This window comes from Schistocerca cancellata, chromosome 9 (assembly GCF_023864275.1).
Source record: "Schistocerca cancellata isolate TAMUIC-IGC-003103 chromosome 9, iqSchCanc2.1, whole genome shotgun sequence".
NCBI lineage: Eukaryota > Metazoa > Arthropoda > Insecta > Orthoptera > Acrididae > Schistocerca > Schistocerca cancellata.
Genome location: NC_064634.1, coordinates 21,811,482 through 21,832,839, shown reverse-complemented (window position 1 = coordinate 21,832,839; position 21,358 = coordinate 21,811,482). Strand labels below are relative to the sequence as shown.

General features: G+C 43.7%; 1 protein-coding gene across 1 annotated transcript in view; it reads right to left on the bottom strand.

Moving 5' to 3' along the window:
- Positions 1-21,358, bottom strand: part of LOC126100727 (midasin-like) — a 426,770-nt gene that overhangs the window by 4,780 nt on the left and 400,632 nt on the right. Inside the window, exons 32-35 of the mRNA XM_049911346.1 lie at positions 16,761-16,925; positions 15,048-15,182; positions 14,248-14,387; positions 8,301-8,547 (exon numbers count right to left, since the gene is read on the bottom strand). Of these exons, the coding sequence (XP_049767303.1) occupies positions 8,301-8,547; positions 14,248-14,387; positions 15,048-15,182; positions 16,761-16,925 (687 nt within the window). The remainder of the gene's footprint in view (positions 1-8,300; positions 8,548-14,247; positions 14,388-15,047; positions 15,183-16,760; positions 16,926-21,358) is intronic.

Here is a 21,358-nt window from a genome sequence, read left to right as displayed (position 1 = left end):
TAGGGCGCACAACTTAAACGGTCATTAGCGCCCAGACTATGTTAGGAATGCACCGCGAGTCACAAGTTTAAAACAGCAACGAAACGGAAAACACGATAAAAGACAGACTGAGGTATAGGATTAAAAAAAAAAGGAAAACAGCATAATCAAATGTCCTTAGAGAGGGTTGTCAAATTGATAAAATGAAGAACGCGAGCAGCTGCTCGTGGGTCATCCGCTAAAAGGGCTTCTAGAGTACATGGCAGGCCAAGATCAAGACGCAGTGTGTTAAAATCCGGACAGGACGTTAAAATGTGGCGGACCGTCAGCAATTGCCCACATGGACAGAACGGTGCCGGCGCAGCCGTCAGCAGATGGCGATGGCTGAACCGGCAGTGTCCAATTCGTAACCGGGCCAAAACTACCTCCTCCCGCCGAGAAGGGCGTGAGGACGACGTCCAAGCCATGGGAAGAGGTTTCAAGGCCCGAAGCTTGTTGTCTGTAAGTGCAGCCCAATCGGCATGCCACAGCGATAAAATGCGCCGACAAATGACACTGCTAAAATCTGACGAAGGGACACAACAAGAAGCTGTCCGAGGCTGGAGGACCGCAGCCTTGGCCGCGGCATCTGCAGCTTCGTTCCCAGGGATACCGACATGGCCAGGAACCCACATAAAGCTAACTGGAGAACCGACATCCACCAGCTGCTGAAGAGAGCGTTGGATCCGGTGCATGAAAGGGTGAACCGGGTACGGATCACTGAGGCTCTGGATGGCGCTCAGGGAATCTGAGCAGATGACATAAGCAGAATGTCGGTGGCGGCAGATGTAAAGAACAACCTGGTAGAGGGCAAAGAGCTCAGCTGTGAAGACCGAACAATGGCCATGGAGCCGGTATTTGAAACTTTGTGCCCCGACAATAAAGGAACACTCGACCCCGTCATTGGTCTTAGAGCCATCTGTATAAATGAAGGTCATATTAATGAACTTCGAACGAAGTTCGACAAAACGGGAGTGGTAGACTGAACCGGGGGTAACCTCCTTCGGGAGCGAGCAGAGGTCAAGGTGGACGCGAACATGAGCCTGGAGTCAAGGTGGCGTGTGGCTCTCGCCCACTCGAAAGGTTGCAGGGAGTGAAAAATTAAGGTTTTGAAGGAGGCGATGAAAGCGAACTCCAGGGGGTAGCAGGGCAGAGACATACAACCCGTATTGACGGTCGAGACAGTCATCAAAAAAGGAACAATAAGACGGGTGGTCAGGCATTGCCAGTAGCCGACAGGCATACCGACAAAGCAGTATATCGCGCTGGTAGGTGAGTGGCAACTCACCAAGCGTCAGCATGAAGACTCTCAACGGGACTAGTATAAAACGCGCCGATCACAAGTCGTAAACCCCGATGTTGTATGGAGTTGAGGCGGCGTAAGATGGATGGCCGTGCAGAGGAGTATACGGAGCTCCCATAATCCAGCTTGGAGCGGACGATCGACCGATATAGGCGAAGTAGGACGGTTCGATCCGCTCCCCACGACATACCACTGAGAACACGGAGGACATTTAGAGAACGGGTACAACGGGCAGCCAAATATGACACATGTGGAGACCAACTAAGTTTCCTGTCAAATGTAAGACCTAAAAATTTTGTTGTCTCCACGAATGGGAGAGCAACAGGACTGAGTCGTAAGGACGGTGGGAGAAACTCTTTGTAGCGCCAGAAGTTAATACAGACCGTCTTCTCGGCAGAAAAATGGAAGCCATTGGCGACACTCCAGGAGTAAAGACGGTCAAGAGAACGCTGAAGACAGCGCTCCAGGAAACACGTACACTGCGCGCTGCAATAGATGGTAAAATCGTCCACGAAAAGGGAGCCTGATACATCAGCTGGGAGGCAATCCATTATTGGATTGATCGCTATGGCGAAGAGAGCGACGCTCAAAACTGAGCCCTGTGGCACCCCATTCTCCTGGCGAAAGGTGTCCGACAGGACGGAACCCACACGTACCCTGAACTGTCGATCCATTAAAAAGGAATGAATAAAAAGAGGGAGGCGACCGCGGAGGCCCCATGTATGCATGGTGCGGAGAATGCCCGCCCTCCAACAGGTGTCGTAAGACTTCTCCAAATCAAAGAACACAGCCGCGGTCGGGCGCTTCTGCAAGAAGTTATTCATAATGAAGGTCGACAAGGTGACCAGATGGTCAACAGCAGAACGGCGCCTACGAAACCCACATTGTACATTGGTAAGTAGGCGTCGAGACTCGAGCAGCCAAACCAATCGAGAGTTAACCATTCGCTCCATCACTTTACAGACACAGCTGGTAAGCGAGATGGGTCGATAACTGGAAGGCAAGTGCGTGTCCTTCCCCGGCTTAGGAATCGGGACAACAATAGACTCGTGCCAGCATGCAGGAACATGTCCCTCAATCCAGATGCGATTGTAAGTACGAAGAAGAAAACCTTTACCCGCAGGAGAAAGGTTCTTCAGCATCTGAATATGAATAGAATCTGGCCCTGGAGCAGAGGACCGTGATCGGCCAAGTGCGTTTTCGAGTTCCCGCATGGTGAATGGGGCATTATAACTTTCACGATTCGAGGAGCGGAAGTTAGGTGGCCTAGCCTCCTCTGCCTGTTTGCGGGGGTGGAAGGCAGGGTGGTAATGAGCGGAGCTCGAAACCTCTGCGAAAAAGCAGCCGAAGGCATTGGAGACAGCCTCAGGGGCCACAAGGACATCATTCGCGACCTTCAAGCCAGAAACTGGTGAGTGGACCTTAGTGCCAGATAGCCGGCGCAGGCTACCCCAGACAACAGAAGAAGGAGTAAAACTGTTGAAGGTGCTTGTGAAAGCAGCCCAGCTGGCTTTCTTGCTTTCTTTAATAATACGACGACACTGTGCACGTAATCGTTTATAATTGATACAATTCGCCACTGTAGGGTGGCGTTTAAAGGTGCGTAAAGCACGTCGACGAGCACGTAAAGCGTCTCTACATGCTGCGGTCCACCAGGGGACCGGTACGCGACGTGGAGAAGAAGTAGGGTGAGGGATGGAATATTCAGCAGCAGTGAGAATGACTTCCGTGAGGTGTGCGACCTGACGATCGCAGCTTGTGAAGGTGTGATCCTGGAAGGTTGCCCTGGAAGAGAAGAGCCCCCAGTCTGCTTTGGAGATGGTCCAACTAGATGAGCACAGAGAGGGGGTATGCTGCAGGAGATGGATAACACACGGGAAGTGGTCGCTCGAATATGTATCAGAAAGTGCATACCACTCAAACCGGCGTGCAAGTTGGGGAGTACATATAGAGAGGTCTAAATGGGAATAGGTGTGAGATGTGTCCGAAAGAAAAGTAGGGGCGCCAGTATTGAGGCAGACAAGATTGAGCTGGTTGAAAAGGTCTGCTAACAAGGAGCCCCTCAGGCAGGATGCTGGAAAGCCCCAAAGGGGATGGTGGGCATTGAAGTCTCCAGTTAACAAAAATGGTGCAGGTAGCTGAGCAATAAGTTGCATCATGTCTGCCCTGGTAACGGCAGACGACGATGGAGTATAAACGGAACAAATGGAAAATGTAAAAGTGGGGAGAGTAATGCGGATGGCAACTGCCTGCAGGCCGGTGTGCAACGGGATGGGATCGTAGTAAATATCATCCCGGACCAGCAACATAACCCCTCCATGAGCCGGGATACCTACCACAGGGGGTAGGTCAAAACGCACAGAGGTGTAGTGTGCCAAGGCAATTTGATCGCATGGGCGTAGCTTCGTTTCCTGGAGGGCTACGACGAGCGGACGGTGCAAGCGGAGCAGCAACTTCAAGTCCTCTCGGTTGGAGCGAATGCTGTGAATATTCCAGTGAATAAGTGCCATCGTAAGAAGAAAATGAAGATGAAAGAAGGGGTCACCTCGAAGGCCGCTGAGGGCCTGACTTCGAGCGAGCACTGCCGCCGCTATCAGTAGGCGGACAGTCATCGTCCATTGGGTCTATAGGTTCATCGGCCATCTCGGGAAGATGGCCGGGAGGGGAAGCTTCCGCCGTCGGTGAACGGCCAGATGTTCGGCTACCAGCGGTGCAGCCAGGCGAAACGGATGACGGCCTGGGGCAGCAACCGCTGGGTGGCGCAGGAGAAGAAATGCGCCGTGGCGGAGAAGGAGAACTGTGCTTCCTATGAGCCTTCTTGGAAGGTCGTTTGGTGGAAGTACCGGTCGAAGGCTGGGAGGTCGAGGGACGTAGGAAGTCTGCACAGAACGGTTCCTTCTTGAAGGCCCATGCATCTGACTTCGGGGTCTTCGTCTTAGCAGAAGCTGATGAAGGGGCTGGTGTCTGTGGGGTGATGGGAGGAAGAGGAGACGTCGACCGCGCGATCTTAGCACTGGCCGAACGGACGACCGTGGTGCTGAAGGTCAGATTGCATGTCTGGGTTGCCACTTCCCTGGTAGTCCGAGGAGATGCGAGGACAGTACTGTATTTCCCCGCTGGGAGCAGCGTGGGCTTCCTACTAGCCAATAGCTTGCGAGCAGCCGAGGTGGACACTTTTTCTTTGACCCGAATTTCTTGGATACAGCGTTCTTCCTTATAGACAGGACAGTCGCGGGAGGATGCGGCATGGTCACCCTGACAGTTCACACAACGAGGGGACGGAGGTGGACAGTCACCCTCATGGGCATCCCTGCCACAAGTGACACATTTAGCCGCATTGGAACAAGACTGTCGAGTGTGATTGAAATGCTGACACTGGTAGCAGCGCGTAGGTGTCGGGACATAGGGGCGAACAGAAATAACCTCGCAGCCCGCCTTGATGCGCGATGGCAGCTTAACACTATCAAAGATCACGAAAAGTGTCCGGGTCGGTACAAGGTCATTGTTGACCTTTTTCATGACCCTATGGACAGCCGTCACGCCCTGCTCAGCGAGGAAAGATTGAATCTCCTCGTCAGTCAAACCGTCGAGTGATCTAGTATAGACCACACCACGAGACGAATTCAAAGTTCGGTGAGCCTCCACCCGGACAGGGAACGTGTACAGGAGTGTGGCCCGAAGCAGTTTTTGTGCCTGAAAGGCGCTCTCAGTTTCTAGTAATAAGGTACCATTACGCAACCTGGTACAAGATTTGACAGATCCGGCTATGGCATCTACGCCCTTCTGAATAACGAAAGGGTTGACAGAAGAAAAATCCTTTCCGTCCTCAGATCGAGAAACGACGAGGAACTGTGGGGCAGGCGGTAGGACTTTTGTCACTGTTGGCTGGTCATGTTTCCGTTTTTGGGCAGAAGTCGAGAGAGATGGAGTGAAATCCATTGTGGAGGAATCCCCCACGATTGCCAGCGTCTCCGATGGCGCGCTCCTTCCTTGTGGGGACCCTCTCAGAGGGCACTCCCGCCTTAGGTGAATGTTTACACCTCAGGTCACACCTCCCGAGAAACAGACGGAGGGACCAATTGGCATGGTCAGAAGGTATCAGCTCAGGCAATCACCCCTCCCTGGGCCTGGCCTTTACCAGGGGGTACGTGCGTGCCTTCCATGTCTACCCAGGGCGGGGAATTACGCGTTACCCCGTCACCGGCTACGCGTGCGAACGCGTGGGTCGGCCTTCAGGCACGCACAGGGAGGAAGGAAGAAGAGGAAAAAGAAGAGAGAGAGGGAGAAAGAGGACAGACTGTCTCAAACGCCGAGGCGGAGACCAGAGAAGGCAAGGAGAAGAAGGCAATGAGAAGGCAAGGAGAAGAAGGCAATGAGAAGGCAAGGAGAAGAAGGCAATGAGAAGGCAAGGAGAAGAAGGCAATGAGAAGGCAATGAGAAGGCAAGGAGAAGAAGGCAATGAGAAGGCAAGGAGAAGAAGGCAATGAGAAGGCAAGGAGAAGAAGGCAATGAGAAGGCAAGGAGAAGAAGGCAATGTGAAGGCAAGGGGAAGAAGGCAATGAGGAGGCAAGGAGAAGAAGTCAAGGGAAAGAGTAAGGAAGACAGTGAGGTGGAGAAGAGCAAAGAAAGGAACCAACCAAAGGAAGGAAGAAACGAGAAGTGAAAAACCAAAAAGACCACAATTATAGGTCGTGGAACCGTCCGTCTCCGGACGCAGGCGCTAACTACCCCCGTGAGGGGGATGGACTCCTTTTAGTCGCCTCTTACGACAGGCAGGAATACCTCAGGCCTATTCTAATCCCCGGACCCGCAGGGGGGGATGTGGAAGGGGTAGTATACCGTTAGCAGAGCCTGTTCTGTTGATGGTGTGAATGGAGCTGTCTATTGCCTGTCCAATCTCTGGAACAGTTCTGAAGTGAATGCCACGAAGTGGTTCCTTCATCTTTAGAATCAAATCAAAGTCACAAGGACTTACATCCGGGGAGTATGGTCCCATAGACCAAACAGAGCAGCCACAGCTTGCCAAATCAAGATAACAAACGGATTTGCTTCTGCATGATGGTGACTTCCCTACTACTTCCCACTATTCAGTCTGCTACATTGTTTCACCTCTCTTATTTTGGCCTCAGGAATGACATCTGCTAGCTGCCAAAAACTGCTATTACATCAAAAAAAATTTTAATGACTAATTTAAATCGCGGATCACCATCAAATTGATTTAAAAACTAAAGGTTTGAAAGCACAAATTTAATTATGAGGGCCAATCTTTTTATAACACAGGTCAACGAAAAATTTTTTTTAAAAAACTTTTTTTTTTACTTTGGTAGCTGATCTTCATAGGTTTTTATGAGCTGAATCCAAATGTAGCCTTAGTTTTTTGTATCACCCGTAGTTTTCGGGCAATATGCTTTTTATTATGTAGTATAAAAATCCTTTGCTATAAGGTAGATGGAGAAATTAGTGAAACACTCTGTTACAACATGTATTGCATTTACAGTAAGCTACTTAAAACGATTACATGTGTTAATAGTGGTTTCACTTGTCAGCTGGAATTGGTTTGTATTTTCTTTCTCTTTTTTGTTTGAAGCTTCTTGTGTAGCTTTTTCTACGATGAACTGCTTGCTGAACTTCTCGGTTTCCATTGTGTAATAAAACAGCCTTTTAATTAGTTTTGGATGAATCAAAAAACAGCCTCCAGTCTTCCTTTTTGTATTCAATACCAAACTCATTCACCAGACCGGGAATTACTGAGCAGTACACTAAATCACCTTGTTGTTGAAAAAACTTGAAAAATTGCTACTCTCTCTTTCTATACTTGTATATGCTGGTTCCAACTGCCAATAAGCTCTTTTCTTTTAATCTATAGCCAAGCAATTCAGCTTTTTCTCTTGTTATGCCCAGATCCCTAAACAAATCCTTAAGCTCAGTGTGAGTAAACAATTTGGGCTTTAGACTTTCTGTATTACAGTGGACTTCATCATCATCTGGTTCATCTAAATTAGATTGTACATCAGAAAATACTTCTGAATAGAATTTAAATCATCTGGTGGTTCAGGAACTGGCAAATCTACACCATGTCCTTCTGGTCGGATGGTGGACAGAAGTTAGGGTAGCTTATTGCCTTCTTGTTTTCCGAATTGTGACCCGTAATATCAACACTGCAAAAATCGGAATGATGTCTTGTCTCATTCCGTATCATAGGAACAGCAAATCTAAAGACTTTTTTCTCCTTTTTGGACCATTTTCTCAGTTCTTCAACACACACATAGCATACCTTATGCGGCGCCAAAGATTTATCTTGATCACCAAGTTTAGATCCAAAGTATGATAGATAAACCCTTTTCACAAAGCCTGCAATGTATCTTTGGTGTTTTTTAATCACAAATTCACCACAAATATAACAAAAACTCTAAGCAAAGCTTTTCCAACCATGATTAGACATTGTACTGAGCACATGTGCAGGAAACGGGAAAGTGAGGTTAGGCTGACAGTAAACAGAACACCATCTGTTAACACGAAAGCAGAATCGACCCTTTTTTTTTTATGCCAGCAAATGTTTTTCAGCATGTTACCCAAGTCATCTACATTCATTACACCTCCTTTTTAAATTATTTTTACATAAAAGCTGTAAATCTTTTAAAAATTTACTTAATTTAAAAAATTTAAGTATAAAATGTGAAGAAATGGTGGGTGATACAGTTTTTTAAGTGTCATATTTGGATTTCCCACCCTAAAAACAAAAGAATAAGGTATTTTCAGCAAAAAAGTTTTTCTATCGTTGTAATATGTGACTGAATCTAACAGTAAATTAAAGAGTACCTGACCATGCTACAAAATGACTTGTACGAGTCCAATATTTCAATACAGAGCTCCATACACAAGGGGGAAAAAATCCATACTATGTATTAACTACTGAAATTGATACGAATAAAATGCTCAAGAAGGAAGAGGTTTCCCAAAAGGAAAATCATGTACATACCTCATATTTTGGGTTATCAATAATAATAAACACAGTGAAAATTCGCTCTTGACGTGCTCGAGCAACGGCCCTTTCTACAAGCAACTTCCCTTCACTGCGAACACCACGTCCATCAGACAAGATTACTAAGAGCTGTGCTCGATCTGCAGAGCTGCGTGTCCCATGGTTCTCAAACATCTCAGTCACAAACTGGACTAAGGAGCCCACTTTTGTACTTCGCTGATCAAAACGTAGGTGTTGCAGCAGTCTGTAAAATTAAGATCCTCTCTTTACAAATCTTGTAATATTTGTTCTAATTAATTAAGCTAGTAAGTAATGAAAAGATTTTTCAATAACATGTTCTACAGACACAAATGCCTTCAGTCATTCATAGGAGACATTACATTTTCAATAAAAGATCATTTTGACTTTTGAATTCACATGAAGTGCTTAATTTTCAAATAGTTAAAATTATAATATCTGGAAACAAAAACAGAAAATCACAAAGAGCTATCATCTAGGAAAATAATGACACAACAGTTACAAGAAAATATGTATAATACGCCCGAAGCCCTGAAATTGTTTATATTGTTTTGACAGATGCTGTAAAGGTTATAAACTTCACCATGGAAAGGGCTCTAAAATCACAGTTGGTCACATTATTGCGTGAAGATGTTGCCGTTGTTCTTGTTGTGGCCTTCAGTCCGAAGACTGGTTTGACGCCGCCTCCCATGCTAATCTACTCTGTGCAAGCCTCCTCATCTCCGAGTAACTACTGCAACCTACATCCTTGTGAAACTGCTTAGTGTATTCATCTCTTGGTCTCCCTCTATGATTCTTAACCCACACACATCCCCCCCCCCCCCCCCATTACTAAATTGGTGATCTCTTGGTGCCTCAGATTGTGTCCTACCAACCGATCCCTTCTTCTGGTCAGGTTGTGCCAAAAATCTCTCTTTTCCCTAATTCTATTCAATATCTCCTCATTAGCCATGTGATCTTACCATCTAATCTTCAGCATTCTTCTTTAGCACCACATTTTGAAAGCTTATATTCTCTTCTTGTCTAAACTGTTTATCATCCACGTTTCACGTCCATACATGGCTACACTCCGTACAAATACTTTCAGAAACGACTTCCTGACACTTAAATATGTACGTGATGTTAACAAATTTCTCTTCTTCAGAAATGCTTTTCTTGCCATAGCCAATCTACATTTTATATCCTCTCTACTTCGACCATCAACAGATATTTTACTGCCCCAATAGCAAAACTTACCTACTACTTTAAGTGTCTCATTTCCTAATCTAATTTCCTCAGCATCACCTAATTTAATTTGACTACATTCCATTATTATTGTTCTGCTTTTGTTGATGTACATCATATACCCTTCTTTCAAGATACTGTCCATTCAACTGCTCTTCCAAGTCCTTTGCTGTCTCTGACAGAATTATAATATCTTCAGCAAACCTCAAGGTTTTTATTTCTTCTCCCTGGATTTTAATTCCTACTCCAAATTTTTCTTTTGTTTCCTTTACTGATTGCTCAATATACAGATTGAATAACATAATGGATAGGCTACAACCCTGTCCCACTCCCTTCTCAACCACTGCTTCCCTAGAAACTGAGAGAGAGTATTCTAGCCAACATTGTCAAAAGCTTACTCTAAGCCTACAAATGCTATAAACGTAGGTTTGCCTGTCCTTAATCTATCCCCTAAGCTAAGTCATAGTGTCAATATTGCCTTGGGTATTTCTAAATTTCTTCAAACTGATCTTCCCCGAGGTTGGCTTCTACCAGTTTTTCCAGTCATCTGTAAATAATTCATGTTAGTACGAGGGCTATTCATAAAGTAGGGAACATTTCGTCTGATGCCACTAGGCACGTGCCGATCGCGTGTATTTTTGGTATGTGCGTGCTCAGCAGCTCAGTTGGCATCCATCTGTGACAGTGGGAACATCTCTGTGCATCTGGTTCTTTTGATGTTCAAATTTGAAATGTGCACTGTAATCTAAAATCCCGCCATTTGTGAGGTGCAGTCTGTGATGTGGTTTTTGTTGGCAAAAAACCTAAAACCTATAGAAATTTATCTATTACTGTGCGAAGTGTACGGAAACAACGTAATTAATGAATGTTCCATCCGGAAAATGGTGCATTCAGTTTAAAAATGGCCAAACCAACATTCATGGTGAAGAGAAGAGTGGACGCCCAAGTACTGTGACTGACAATCTTGCTGCTGAAGTTGATGAAACGTTTTTTTGAAAACCATCGCTTCACAATAATGGAGCTTTCACTTTCTTTTCCACAAGTTTCACAGACTTTGTTGCTCGAAACTGTCTCTCAAAAGCTAGGCTACCACAAATTTTGTGCACAATGGGTGCCCAAAATGCTTACAGAGCACCATAAAGAACAGCGAATGGGGGCAATGTGACATTTCTGGAGGCCTACCACAAACATGGTGATTCATTACCGGATCAAATCGTAACTAGTGACAAGACTTGGGTGAAACACATCAATTGCGAGACAAAATTACAGTCCATGGAGTGGGGGCACACAAGGTCCTCCCAAAAAGCAAGAAAATGTTTGCAAACCTTGTCAGCAAGGAAGTTGATGGTGACAGTGTTTTGGGATAGGCAAGGTGTGCTTCTTATTGATTTTCTCAAACGTGGAGCAACCATAAATTCTGCCTGGTACTGTCAAACTTGGCACAGCATTAGAAGAGCAGTTCAAAACGAACGCCAAGGAAAGTTGACATCCAAAATTTTGTTTTTGCATGACAATGCCCAACCTCGCACTGCAAACTGCACTAAAGAACTCCTTAATTCATTCAAATGGGAAATTTTCCCTCATCCACCCTACAGCCCCGATCTTGCACCAAGCGACTTCCACTTGTTTCCCAAGATGAAGAACTGGCTTGCAACACAGCGCTTTGATGATGGCATGGAGCTCCAGGCAGGCGTGACTCACTGGCTGAAGACTAAGGTGGCAGAATTTTATGACGAAGGTCTTTCAAAGCTTGTCCACTGCTATGATAAGTGCCTCAATGTGTTTGGTGATGGTGGAAAAGTAGCACGTCAGTCGCTCTTTCAGATGTATATAATAAAATGTATTTCTTGTACTTAGTTTTTTTTATGTCAAAACATTCCCTACTTTCTGAGTAGCCTTTGTATTTTGCAGCCATGACTTATTAAACTGACGGTTCTGTAATTTTCACACCTGTTTCAGCATCCGTATTCTTTGGAATTGGAATTATTACATTCTTCTTGAGGTCTGAGCGTATTTCACCTGTTTCATCCATCCAGCTCACCAGATGGTAGAGTTCTGCCATGGCTGACTCTCCCAAGGCTATCAGTAGTTCTAACAGAATGATGTCTAATTCCGGCGTGTGAAGATATGGTAGGTAAATTTAGAAGTTTACTCCCACATACTGAGGTACAGTGGTTCTCTCACAAAAAGACTTTAAACAGAATACGTGAACTAAGGTCTGAGGTTTTTATGTTTCTCAGTGACAAAAACACTGGTACATTATACAATGAATTTTTTCATTGATGATCAGTGGTTATCTACATTGGTCTTTTTCACTAATATCTTTGACAGGCTTCCTACTTTGAATAAGGGTTTACAAGAAGGAGAACCAACAGCTTTCTTAGCAGGTTATAAAATATCATCTTTGAAAAGAAAGTTGACTCATTTTAGTTCACAAGTGCTGAACTTTCAATAACTTTTTTTGCATTATCTATTCTTACATTGCTTTTGGAAGACAATGAACTAGCAGCCACGGAAGATTTAGTTCAAGACATTATTACACATTTGGAGGTCCTTCACAAAGTTATGAAAAGTTCTTTGCCGAAGATTTCACAAAATATTACTGGACAACAAATCCATTTTCAAGAAGAAGTAATCACAAAAGAAAACTTCATTGATGTGACTAGTGACAGTTCAGTGAAAGATGGTGGTGGTGGTGGTGGTTAGTGTTTAACGTCCCGTCGACAACGAGGTCATTAGAGACGGAGCGCAAGCTCGGGCTAGGGAAGGATTGGGAAGGAAATCGGCCGTGCCCTTTCAAAGGAACCATCCCGGCATTTGCCTGAAACGATTTAGGGAAATCACGGAAAACCTAAATCAGGATGGCTGGAGACGGGATTGAACCGTCGTCCTCCCGAATGCGAGTCCAGTGTGCTAACCACTGCGCCACCTCGCTCGGTCAGTGAAAGACGACTACAGAACCCTTCTCTTCTGCAGTGAACAATCATGCGTAAAAGTGGATTTTCCAAGATTTTTTACATTAAAAATAAGTACAGAAATAGAATTAGTGCTTAAGATGACTTGGGGGTGAAGCTGACCTCAACTGAGCCAACTTTCAAGCTCCAATTAAAGAGAGACAGCAACATACTTCCATCTGAAACATGTAGATGTTCTTTCATCATAATCTAAATTTGAAAAGCATCTAATTACTGATTCTGATGTCTGATTCAGCATCAAAGTTCAATTTGAGCCCACATTCTTTTTTTTTTATTTTTTTTTTACTCTAATTTACTACACTGTATGTTCAGTTTATTACTCTCTTGCACAACTGGTTTACATTATTTGTGATGTAAAAGTTTAATATATATTTTAAATCTCATTCATTTCTTACTCATTGAAGATTTGTATCAGAACCAGTTTAATTTCATTTCATATTGTTTGCCACAAATAAACACCACATGTGAGCATGAACAACTCTGTAAAAGAGTGCTTCCACGAAACCTAATGATTTGTGTACATCACATTTCTACCAAACACAGTTGTTCACCGGCGCGGTGCAAGAACCACACGTGTGTTGTCAGTACTGAAGAAAATGGCAAAAATTATCGCTCCTGTACCAGTCCTCATCTCTGTAGCAGTCAAAGCTCAACTTTTTGCACCCACTCTCACCTCTCCTCCACCCCAGGGTTTGTTATAAAAGAGAAAAACCTACAGTGATAGACCTAAATTTCTAAAAGTGCTGTGCAGTAGGCAGTGGCAGAAAGTCTGGGTACCCCTGTTCTGGAGAACTAACGAAGTCAGTGTGTGGAATTCTTAAACATTTCATTCTATATCATTTTTCACTTTTCAGATTATACATTAGAAAACACATGTTCTACAAATCACCTTGCTTAAACTACTTTCATTCTTTTTCTTTAACACACATCATTTATGATTATTTTAGCCCTACAATGTCGACAAAATTTCAAACATTTCATATGTTCACTGCCTCTTTTTAGGAATTATCATGGAGCCAACAGCTCAAAAAGGAACTGCGCAATCACAAAGTAAAGTAAAGTAGCAAAACAGGAATCACTCAATGAAGACCTAAAAAATGTTACAAAAGTGTTAAAAATGTTGCGAAGATGTTTAAAATAGTTCTACTTTCACCTCTTGTTCTCTGTCTGATGCTTAATTTCTGATAGGAATGATTGTGTTAATATTTCTCCATTTCCAATTCCACCTGTAAAAAGTTGACATCTCTTCATTTGTTGACAGAAGAAACTTAAGCAAGGCTGACCAATTTGAAATATTAAAGAATATGCTGAAAAAGAAAGCACTAGAAATGGACTGTCGCATAACGTGCAGTCTACAGGCTCTAAGTACTAGCAAGTTATATCAACATAATAAGCATTATAATTTTTTAACTGCAGTGTCTTTATTTCCATTCATTTGTATCAGAATTTGCAGTGGATACAAACTGTGTTCCAAGTCTAAACATTGAAACACTTTATGACAGTTCAGCTGCTAATATTTTGGGATGAATACCAGTAATGGCCAGGATGAACATCTTGTACGTGAACAGAGTCAGAGTTAGAACCCCCCCCCCCCCCCCCCCCCAAAGAAATGATTATTTATGCCCTTGGCTAGGTGGTGATATGTTAAGGATTCATGACGGTCATCATACTGCAATCTTCAGTTTATCTACCTCAAATTCACTAACAAGAACAAATCAGTTACTTACGTTGCACCACTGGTGTGGGTGAACGGCTGTCCCAGTTGGTGTAGGATGTGGATGTCCTCTCCGAAACTGACAACTCCGAGTTCACCCACTTCCAGGAGAGTCAGCGCTTGGCTGACCAGGGCCACCGACTCAAATGTCATCTGTTAAAAATATCAAGGGCTTTACAATGATCTGGGTAAATCCATACACACACACACACACACACACACACACACACACACACTTCCATGATGTAAATACATTTTTAAAAATTGAAGCACAGTGACAAATGATCATACATAAAAAATTACCGACAGAAAGGCATTTTGAGAGCAGGCGTAGGTATTCTAAACTGCCTCTCTACAACAAGTAATGAACTACTACTAAACTTACAATATGTCTTCCCACAATAGTTATATCTTGATACCATTTTACATTTGTGCTGATTTATTACACTAAATAAAGGCCTAATTCTATATTTCATATAGCTGCTTGTCTTGATAATGTCTGCAATTGATAAAGTAGCAGGAGGCACTTAAAATAGGACGAAGACAACTTTTTTATTTTTCTGAATGTCAGGTTCCCTTATCAAGAGTTAAATACTAGCTTCTCTTTTGTTTTGTATGAGTTTCAAACATTGTAGTTCTGACTGATTCTCGGTTTTCTCTCCCTTTTCTACATGTAAGAGGAATGTAGTATTTTTACATGAACAGAGCGATATGTACATTATGGGAAAGCCTGGAAAATATTCTTTAGCTAAGGTAACAGCAACATGAAAACAAAAACAACAAAAAATAATTTTGTATTTAAGAACAGAGTACCTCTTTGGCTTGGTTATAGTCCATGCTGGAAGAATCATCTATGCCTAGAACAATCTGATATTCTCTCTTTGACGGTTTTGTTCGACGCAACCATATTTTGTCCTTACGAAACTGGCTAGCAATATACGGGATAACCTGAAAAATTAACAGATTACATAAGAAGGCAGCTGTATTTAGTGAAATAGTATGTTATAGTATCATTAACAGCTACAACAGCTAACCTGATACTGCAAACACATGGAGTGTTGGACATTTTTTATTTATTAAAAAAAAGCTAATGAGAAAAATGATAATGGGAAAGCTGAAAACGGTAGTGGGGGCAGGAAGAGGGAGGGATAGTCGGGTACAGCTGGGGGGGGTGCAGAGAAATGAGCACAGCCTGAAGGAGCATCGGGAAGCTGTGCCTGGCAGCCGTGTCCTGCTGCCAACTGGTCCCAGTGCACTCCACCAGAAAGGCGTTCGTCTCTCCTTCCACCTGTACCCTACTGACCGTCCCCCTTCCCCGCCCCACTCCAGACTGCTGCTTTCGTTCAACACGAGACAGTAACAGTCTGTTCATTGTGCCTGTCTGCAACTCAACATTCTACCTGTATTTGGTCACACAGATCCAAATTTTTCGTTTACCCAGTTGCTGTGTCTCGGGACTACACTTTACTCAGATCTTTGATACCACAGGATTCTTCAGTTTTGTTTTTATTCTACTTTTGTTTAAAATTTAATTATATGTTTCTCTCGATCAAAACTACTTTATTCAGTTCCCGACACTGGTCACTGGCTCTCTTCCAGAGGACAGAAACTAGATTGACATAAAGCATCTCTCTGCCTTCACAAGATGAAATGAATCAAGTTTTTGAAATAATAAACTTCAGGCCTACAGGTAGCAAAAGTATTGTTCCCACCCCTGTCTAGAATTTTCACCAAAGAGAATGAGCAGAGGAGATAGAAAAGGTCCAAAGAATAAACTGATTTGTCTTCTGTATGTTCAGTCAGGAAGAGTGTGTTAATGTTCAATACAATGGAGTGGAAGATGTTAAAATGAGGATGTCATGCAGCACAAAATAATTACTTTTAAAATTATGAAAACTCAATTTCTGAGAGGAATGAAGAAACATGTTACCATAGTCTAATAAAACACCATATGTTGACTTGCTGGTGCACAACAAAAATACAGCGCAGCATTCTCTTAATGCATTTACCTTTCCTGAGGAATAATATCATCTAATATAGTTTAATATAGACTTTTCTTTTGTTTTCCCAATGAGGTCTACGATGTCGACAATGTCTATATTGACTGAACACGGTGCCCTGCATGCCACAGACATCTTTGCAAAAATTGCATTTGAACTGGCCACCGTCAGGCTCCAGATCATGGAAGATCAGCAGTGAGACCACTAAGCACCTAAGCACGAAGCTACTACTATCATAATGGCTGGAAAATGATTGGCTCTGTTTGGCAAGTGATGAACATTATTGTATGGGAGACAGTGTGGTGCACAGTCAATCAGTGATACTAAAACGATCTGTAATCTTACTATGCTGTACATATTGTAAATAAATGCGTTGAAGTTTTAGTCATTTGTTCAGATTTGCCCAAACACCTCGTACAAACTATGGACACGACAAAGTCGTTGGAGGACAAGTTCATAAATTTTCTGTATTAAATCTCTTACTTGTTTCAGAACTTACTTGTGTATAAATCAGAGCAATACCAACCTTCCGCATATTAATTCGGCGCCCTGTCCTGAAATCTCCACGAAGACGTGATGCTTGAGTTGGTTCTAGCACGAGGCGTAACTGTTCACAGAGATCTCGAGCCAATTCTTGAGTGGTGTGGCTGAAAGAATCCCAAGCTCTTTCTGCTTCTGCATCAGATGGTGGCTGTAAAAAGTATGTGAAGCTTCTTAACAGTTTATAGTTTAATCACCATCTAATGTGCCACTAACAAAAGTGTGTTTATAAACACAATATGTGTTAATGGCAACAACACCATGAGACAATAGATAAATACCAATGAGAAGTAGTTTTTATGTTGATGCATATTCATCAAAATAAATATTATGATAATGGAAATTTCAGCACGGCTGTAGCACCAGCAGCAGCAGCAGCAGCAACAACAACAACAACAACAACAACAACAACGCCTCTGCAGACACACACTGTTTATCACCAATCTTTCATGTTGTGGTGGACAGCATTTCCAGAACCAGGTGTTCTGAGTTTGTGGTTAATCATAGCCTGTTTGTGGCCATCTGTGCAGATATATAGCTTTTTAGTTATTATACTCAAACATAATTATGAAGCCTAATTGCAACAAATCTGGTACATCACATGGCTGCCTCCAAATGGGGTTCTAATTTTGACTGACTGGCTACTTCTACATCCTCTTCTAATGTTCTGAAAAGAGGGGTATCACACCCAAAAAAACTACCCTCATCCCTAACGGTGGTATTCTAGCTCCCACCCAACCTAGATCAACAACTGTGTCAATAAACACCATCTGGATCTATCCTCCAGCACCACTACCTCATAACTGTGTATGTGGCAAATATTCCATGCTTGAAGATGCAATAGACTACTTACTCAACCCCATACATCACAATCTTGCCTTCAACCATCCCCCCCCCCCCTTCCCCCCAGTCATATTCCACCATTTTCTCTTCTTTTATGAGACTGTACACTCACACCACTCATCATTCACCTGTGATTTGTGGTTGAGCGGTTACTTTTTCTCAACTTTCATAGATGTGCTGCAGAGAGACAATTTATCATTCAACTGTGGTAAATGGAATAGTTCTTCCAGAGCAATGATGAGACTTTCACCACACTTCGTTCTGGACACTGGCGTGACAGCCAAGTGCAGCATGGACAAGGTGTGTGATATCAGTGCATTTGATGGGAGGTGGAACATTCCATTTCACAATGATTAACGAAGTACAAAGGGCAGTAAACTAGGTACGGAAGCAGTAGTGTCACATCGAGGAGACATTCGAAGCATTGAGCTCTGGCTAGTAGTAAGTAGATGAACTGTGGCCCAAGTTCAAAGATATCTACCTTGCAACACAGGTCATGATGGGTTATTAACACCCTTTGTAAAGAAACTTTAAATGAAATAGGGACTAATGCACAACAGGTGTAAAACAAGACTCAGGGCTTAGATAGACACTGAATGAAATATATTAGGCTGGTAAAACGGCAATGCATAAAGCCTTCAATGACTACCTTAGCAAAATCTTACTGAAAGAAATTCTGTTAATATGCGGAGGCTGTTGGTAACACCAAGGTTAGCATTCAGGCGCTCATGGATGACACCAGAACTGAAACATGCGGGCTGGGCTAGCACTTGGATGGGTGACCATCCAGTCAGCCTAGCAGGGTGCACTCAGCCCTTGTGAGGCAAACTGAGGAGCTACTCGATTGAGAAGTAGCGGCTCCAGTCTCGTAAACTGTCATACAGCTGGGAGAGTGGTGTGCTGACCACATGCCCCTCGAAATCCACATCCCATGATCCCGTGGGCAGAGGATCAAATGACAGCTGCTCGGTACCACTGGGCCCTCATGGCCTGTTTGGATAGAGTTTAGTTTAGTTTTAATTTGGATAGAGTTTAGTTTAGTTTTAATGTCTTCTAAGTTGAAGTAATTGTGGGTGAGGATATAGTTGGTCATGGTGATTAGGAAGGAGGTTGTATGTTTGAAATCCATTGGGCATTCGGAAAGGTAGTGCTCAATAGCAGTAAGGCCATGGGCATTAGGAATGTTACTGTAAAGGGAAGTGACAGTGATGAGCAGGGCACCACATGGTAAAGAAACAGGAACTGTGAAGAGTTGGTGGAGGAAATGGTTGCTATCTTTTATGTAGGAGGGTCGGTTGCAGGTAACAGGCTGAAGGTCTGGTCTACAGGAGCAGAGATTCTCTCAGTGGTGGCCAAGTAACTGGCCACAGTGGGGTGTCATGTGTTGTTGGGTATACGGACTTTTGGAAGCATGCTGAAGAGAAGGAGTGTGGGGAATGGTAGGGGTGAGGAGAGAGATGGGCTCTGGGGGGAGGTATTGGGATGGGCATAAGGATCTGAGGAGAGACTGGAGATCCTGCTGGATTTCTGGAATGGGGTCACTGAGGCAGGGGTTGTAGGTGGATGATCTGACAACTGGTGGAATACTTCTGCCAGGTAATCTTTGCAGTTCAAAGTAACAGTGGTGGAGACTCTGTCAGCACAAAGGATTGTAAGCTCGGGATCAGGTTTTAGGTGGTGGTTTGCAGATCTTTCTGTGGGTGTATGGTTAGTTTGCATGTTGAGGGATTTGGGGGCAGTCGGGGTGGATCATGGTAGGATGGAGGAGTGAACTGAGTCAGGCAAAACATTGATCTTTGGTTGAGTCTGAAGGGTAGGGTAGGTGGCAAAAAGTGTTTTTAGTGCAGTGACTGGCAGAAGGAGAAAAGGTCTTTAAAAAGTCCTCCATGATTGAATTTGGAAGCAGCACAAAAGTTGAGCCCTATGGAAAGAACTAATATCTCTTTGGGGCTAAGGCCTTTGGTGGAAATGTTCATGACTATGTTTCAGGTCAGTTTAGGTTCTGGATTCCATGTGGTGGTGGGAGGGAGTTTTGGAGGATGAAGTAAATGTAGTATGTCTGTGAGGCAGGGGGACATAGGAGAGGTTTGGAGGTGGTTGTGGAGGTAGTGGACAGTGGTTGTCCAAGGCAGGACCTGGAACTGAACAGGGTGGAGAGTTTTTTAGGGATAAGGGATCTAATTGTGACCTACCCCCCCCCCTTCCCCCTGCTCCCTAATTACACCTGTTAACTTTCCAGAATTTCTTAACCTCTAACCCTGCCTCACCATCATTCCCCAAATCCCTCAACATCCAAACTAACCTCACATCCATAGAAAGAACCGCAATCCACCACCCAAAAACTGATCCCAATCCTATGTGCTGATGTAGGCTCCACCACTGTTGTTCTGAACCACGAGGATTACTTGGCTCCCAACCCTTGCCTCATGGCACATATCCCTGTAACAGACTTTAGGTTCAAGACCTGTCCCAAACAACCTCCCACCACCACCTCCTCCTCCAATCTGGTCACAAGCACCACCTATCCCATCAAGGCCTGGGCTACCTGTGAAACCAATCATGTGATCTACAAGCTAAGCTGCAACCACTGTGCTGCATTCTACTTGGGCATGACAACCAACAAGCTGTCTGTACACATGAATTGCCTCCAATGAACTGTGCAGGGTGTCTACGTGGACAAGAAAAAAAAATTCCCGGATTTTTCCCGGATTTCCCGGTTAAAAACACAATTTCTCCCGGATGAAATTACGTATAACGCGGGTGAAAATACATCCGTGTTAAGTAACAGTATGCTTTCCCTTGGAGCTGTAAAACCTATCATTCCTTTGAATCGTAAAGGACGTCCCAGCACTTTAGGAAACGAAATCCAGGAAAAACATTGCGTTTGGAAAGTTGATGCGAGACAATATGCACAAAGTTTATTTTCGTATTGCGAAAGTATATACACAAATTCCACAAATTACAGCACGGTAGGTTCCGAAACTCTAAAACAGAGATTGCGTTGAGCGATGCACTTTTGTCAGCCAGTCATAGCTCGTGCCACGTGATCTCGCTAGCGAATGACTGCAGTTATTCAGAGCAGGAGGCCTACGAGAAAGACAGGCCGCGGCGCGTACATTACGAAGATAGGCCGAGCTCGCTCAAATCAGCAAAGTGCGTTTCTACACCGGTTAACTCGTAAGCAGATGTGTATGTACGAAAGAGAATTGCATCATCTATTGGCATCCACTGTTATTAGCCCTAAAATGATAGGAAGTACGTAGGTCTACTAACGGGCTCTAATTTGGCAATTAAAATCGTGCCAAAATGATTATCAGTTGCGTAGAAAAGTCGAGGTGTTCTGGCATGAAGAGACTTGTGACATTGCTCAGTAACACATTATGCACATTTTTTTGAAGGTCAATTACACTTTTTGCCATCGATTGCATAATTTTTTATCTATGAAAGAACAACATTAAATATGAAAACTAACTTGAAGCTCGGTCTTTTTTTAGTGTGTGTTACACGTTAAGTCATATCAAATACAAATGTGCCGGTAAAATTTTAAATAGTGGCATAAATGACTTATCTTCTGGGCCCGACATTTTTCAAGTGGCTGATCCTCAAAGTGTTACGTTTTGAATGAGAGTTATAACGCCCTGTGATTTAAGAAATTCACTGCACTGTCTGCACATTCTCACACGTAACATAAATCATCTTGCGCGGAAATTTACTTTGTAAGTAACGCATCTCAAGCCACTA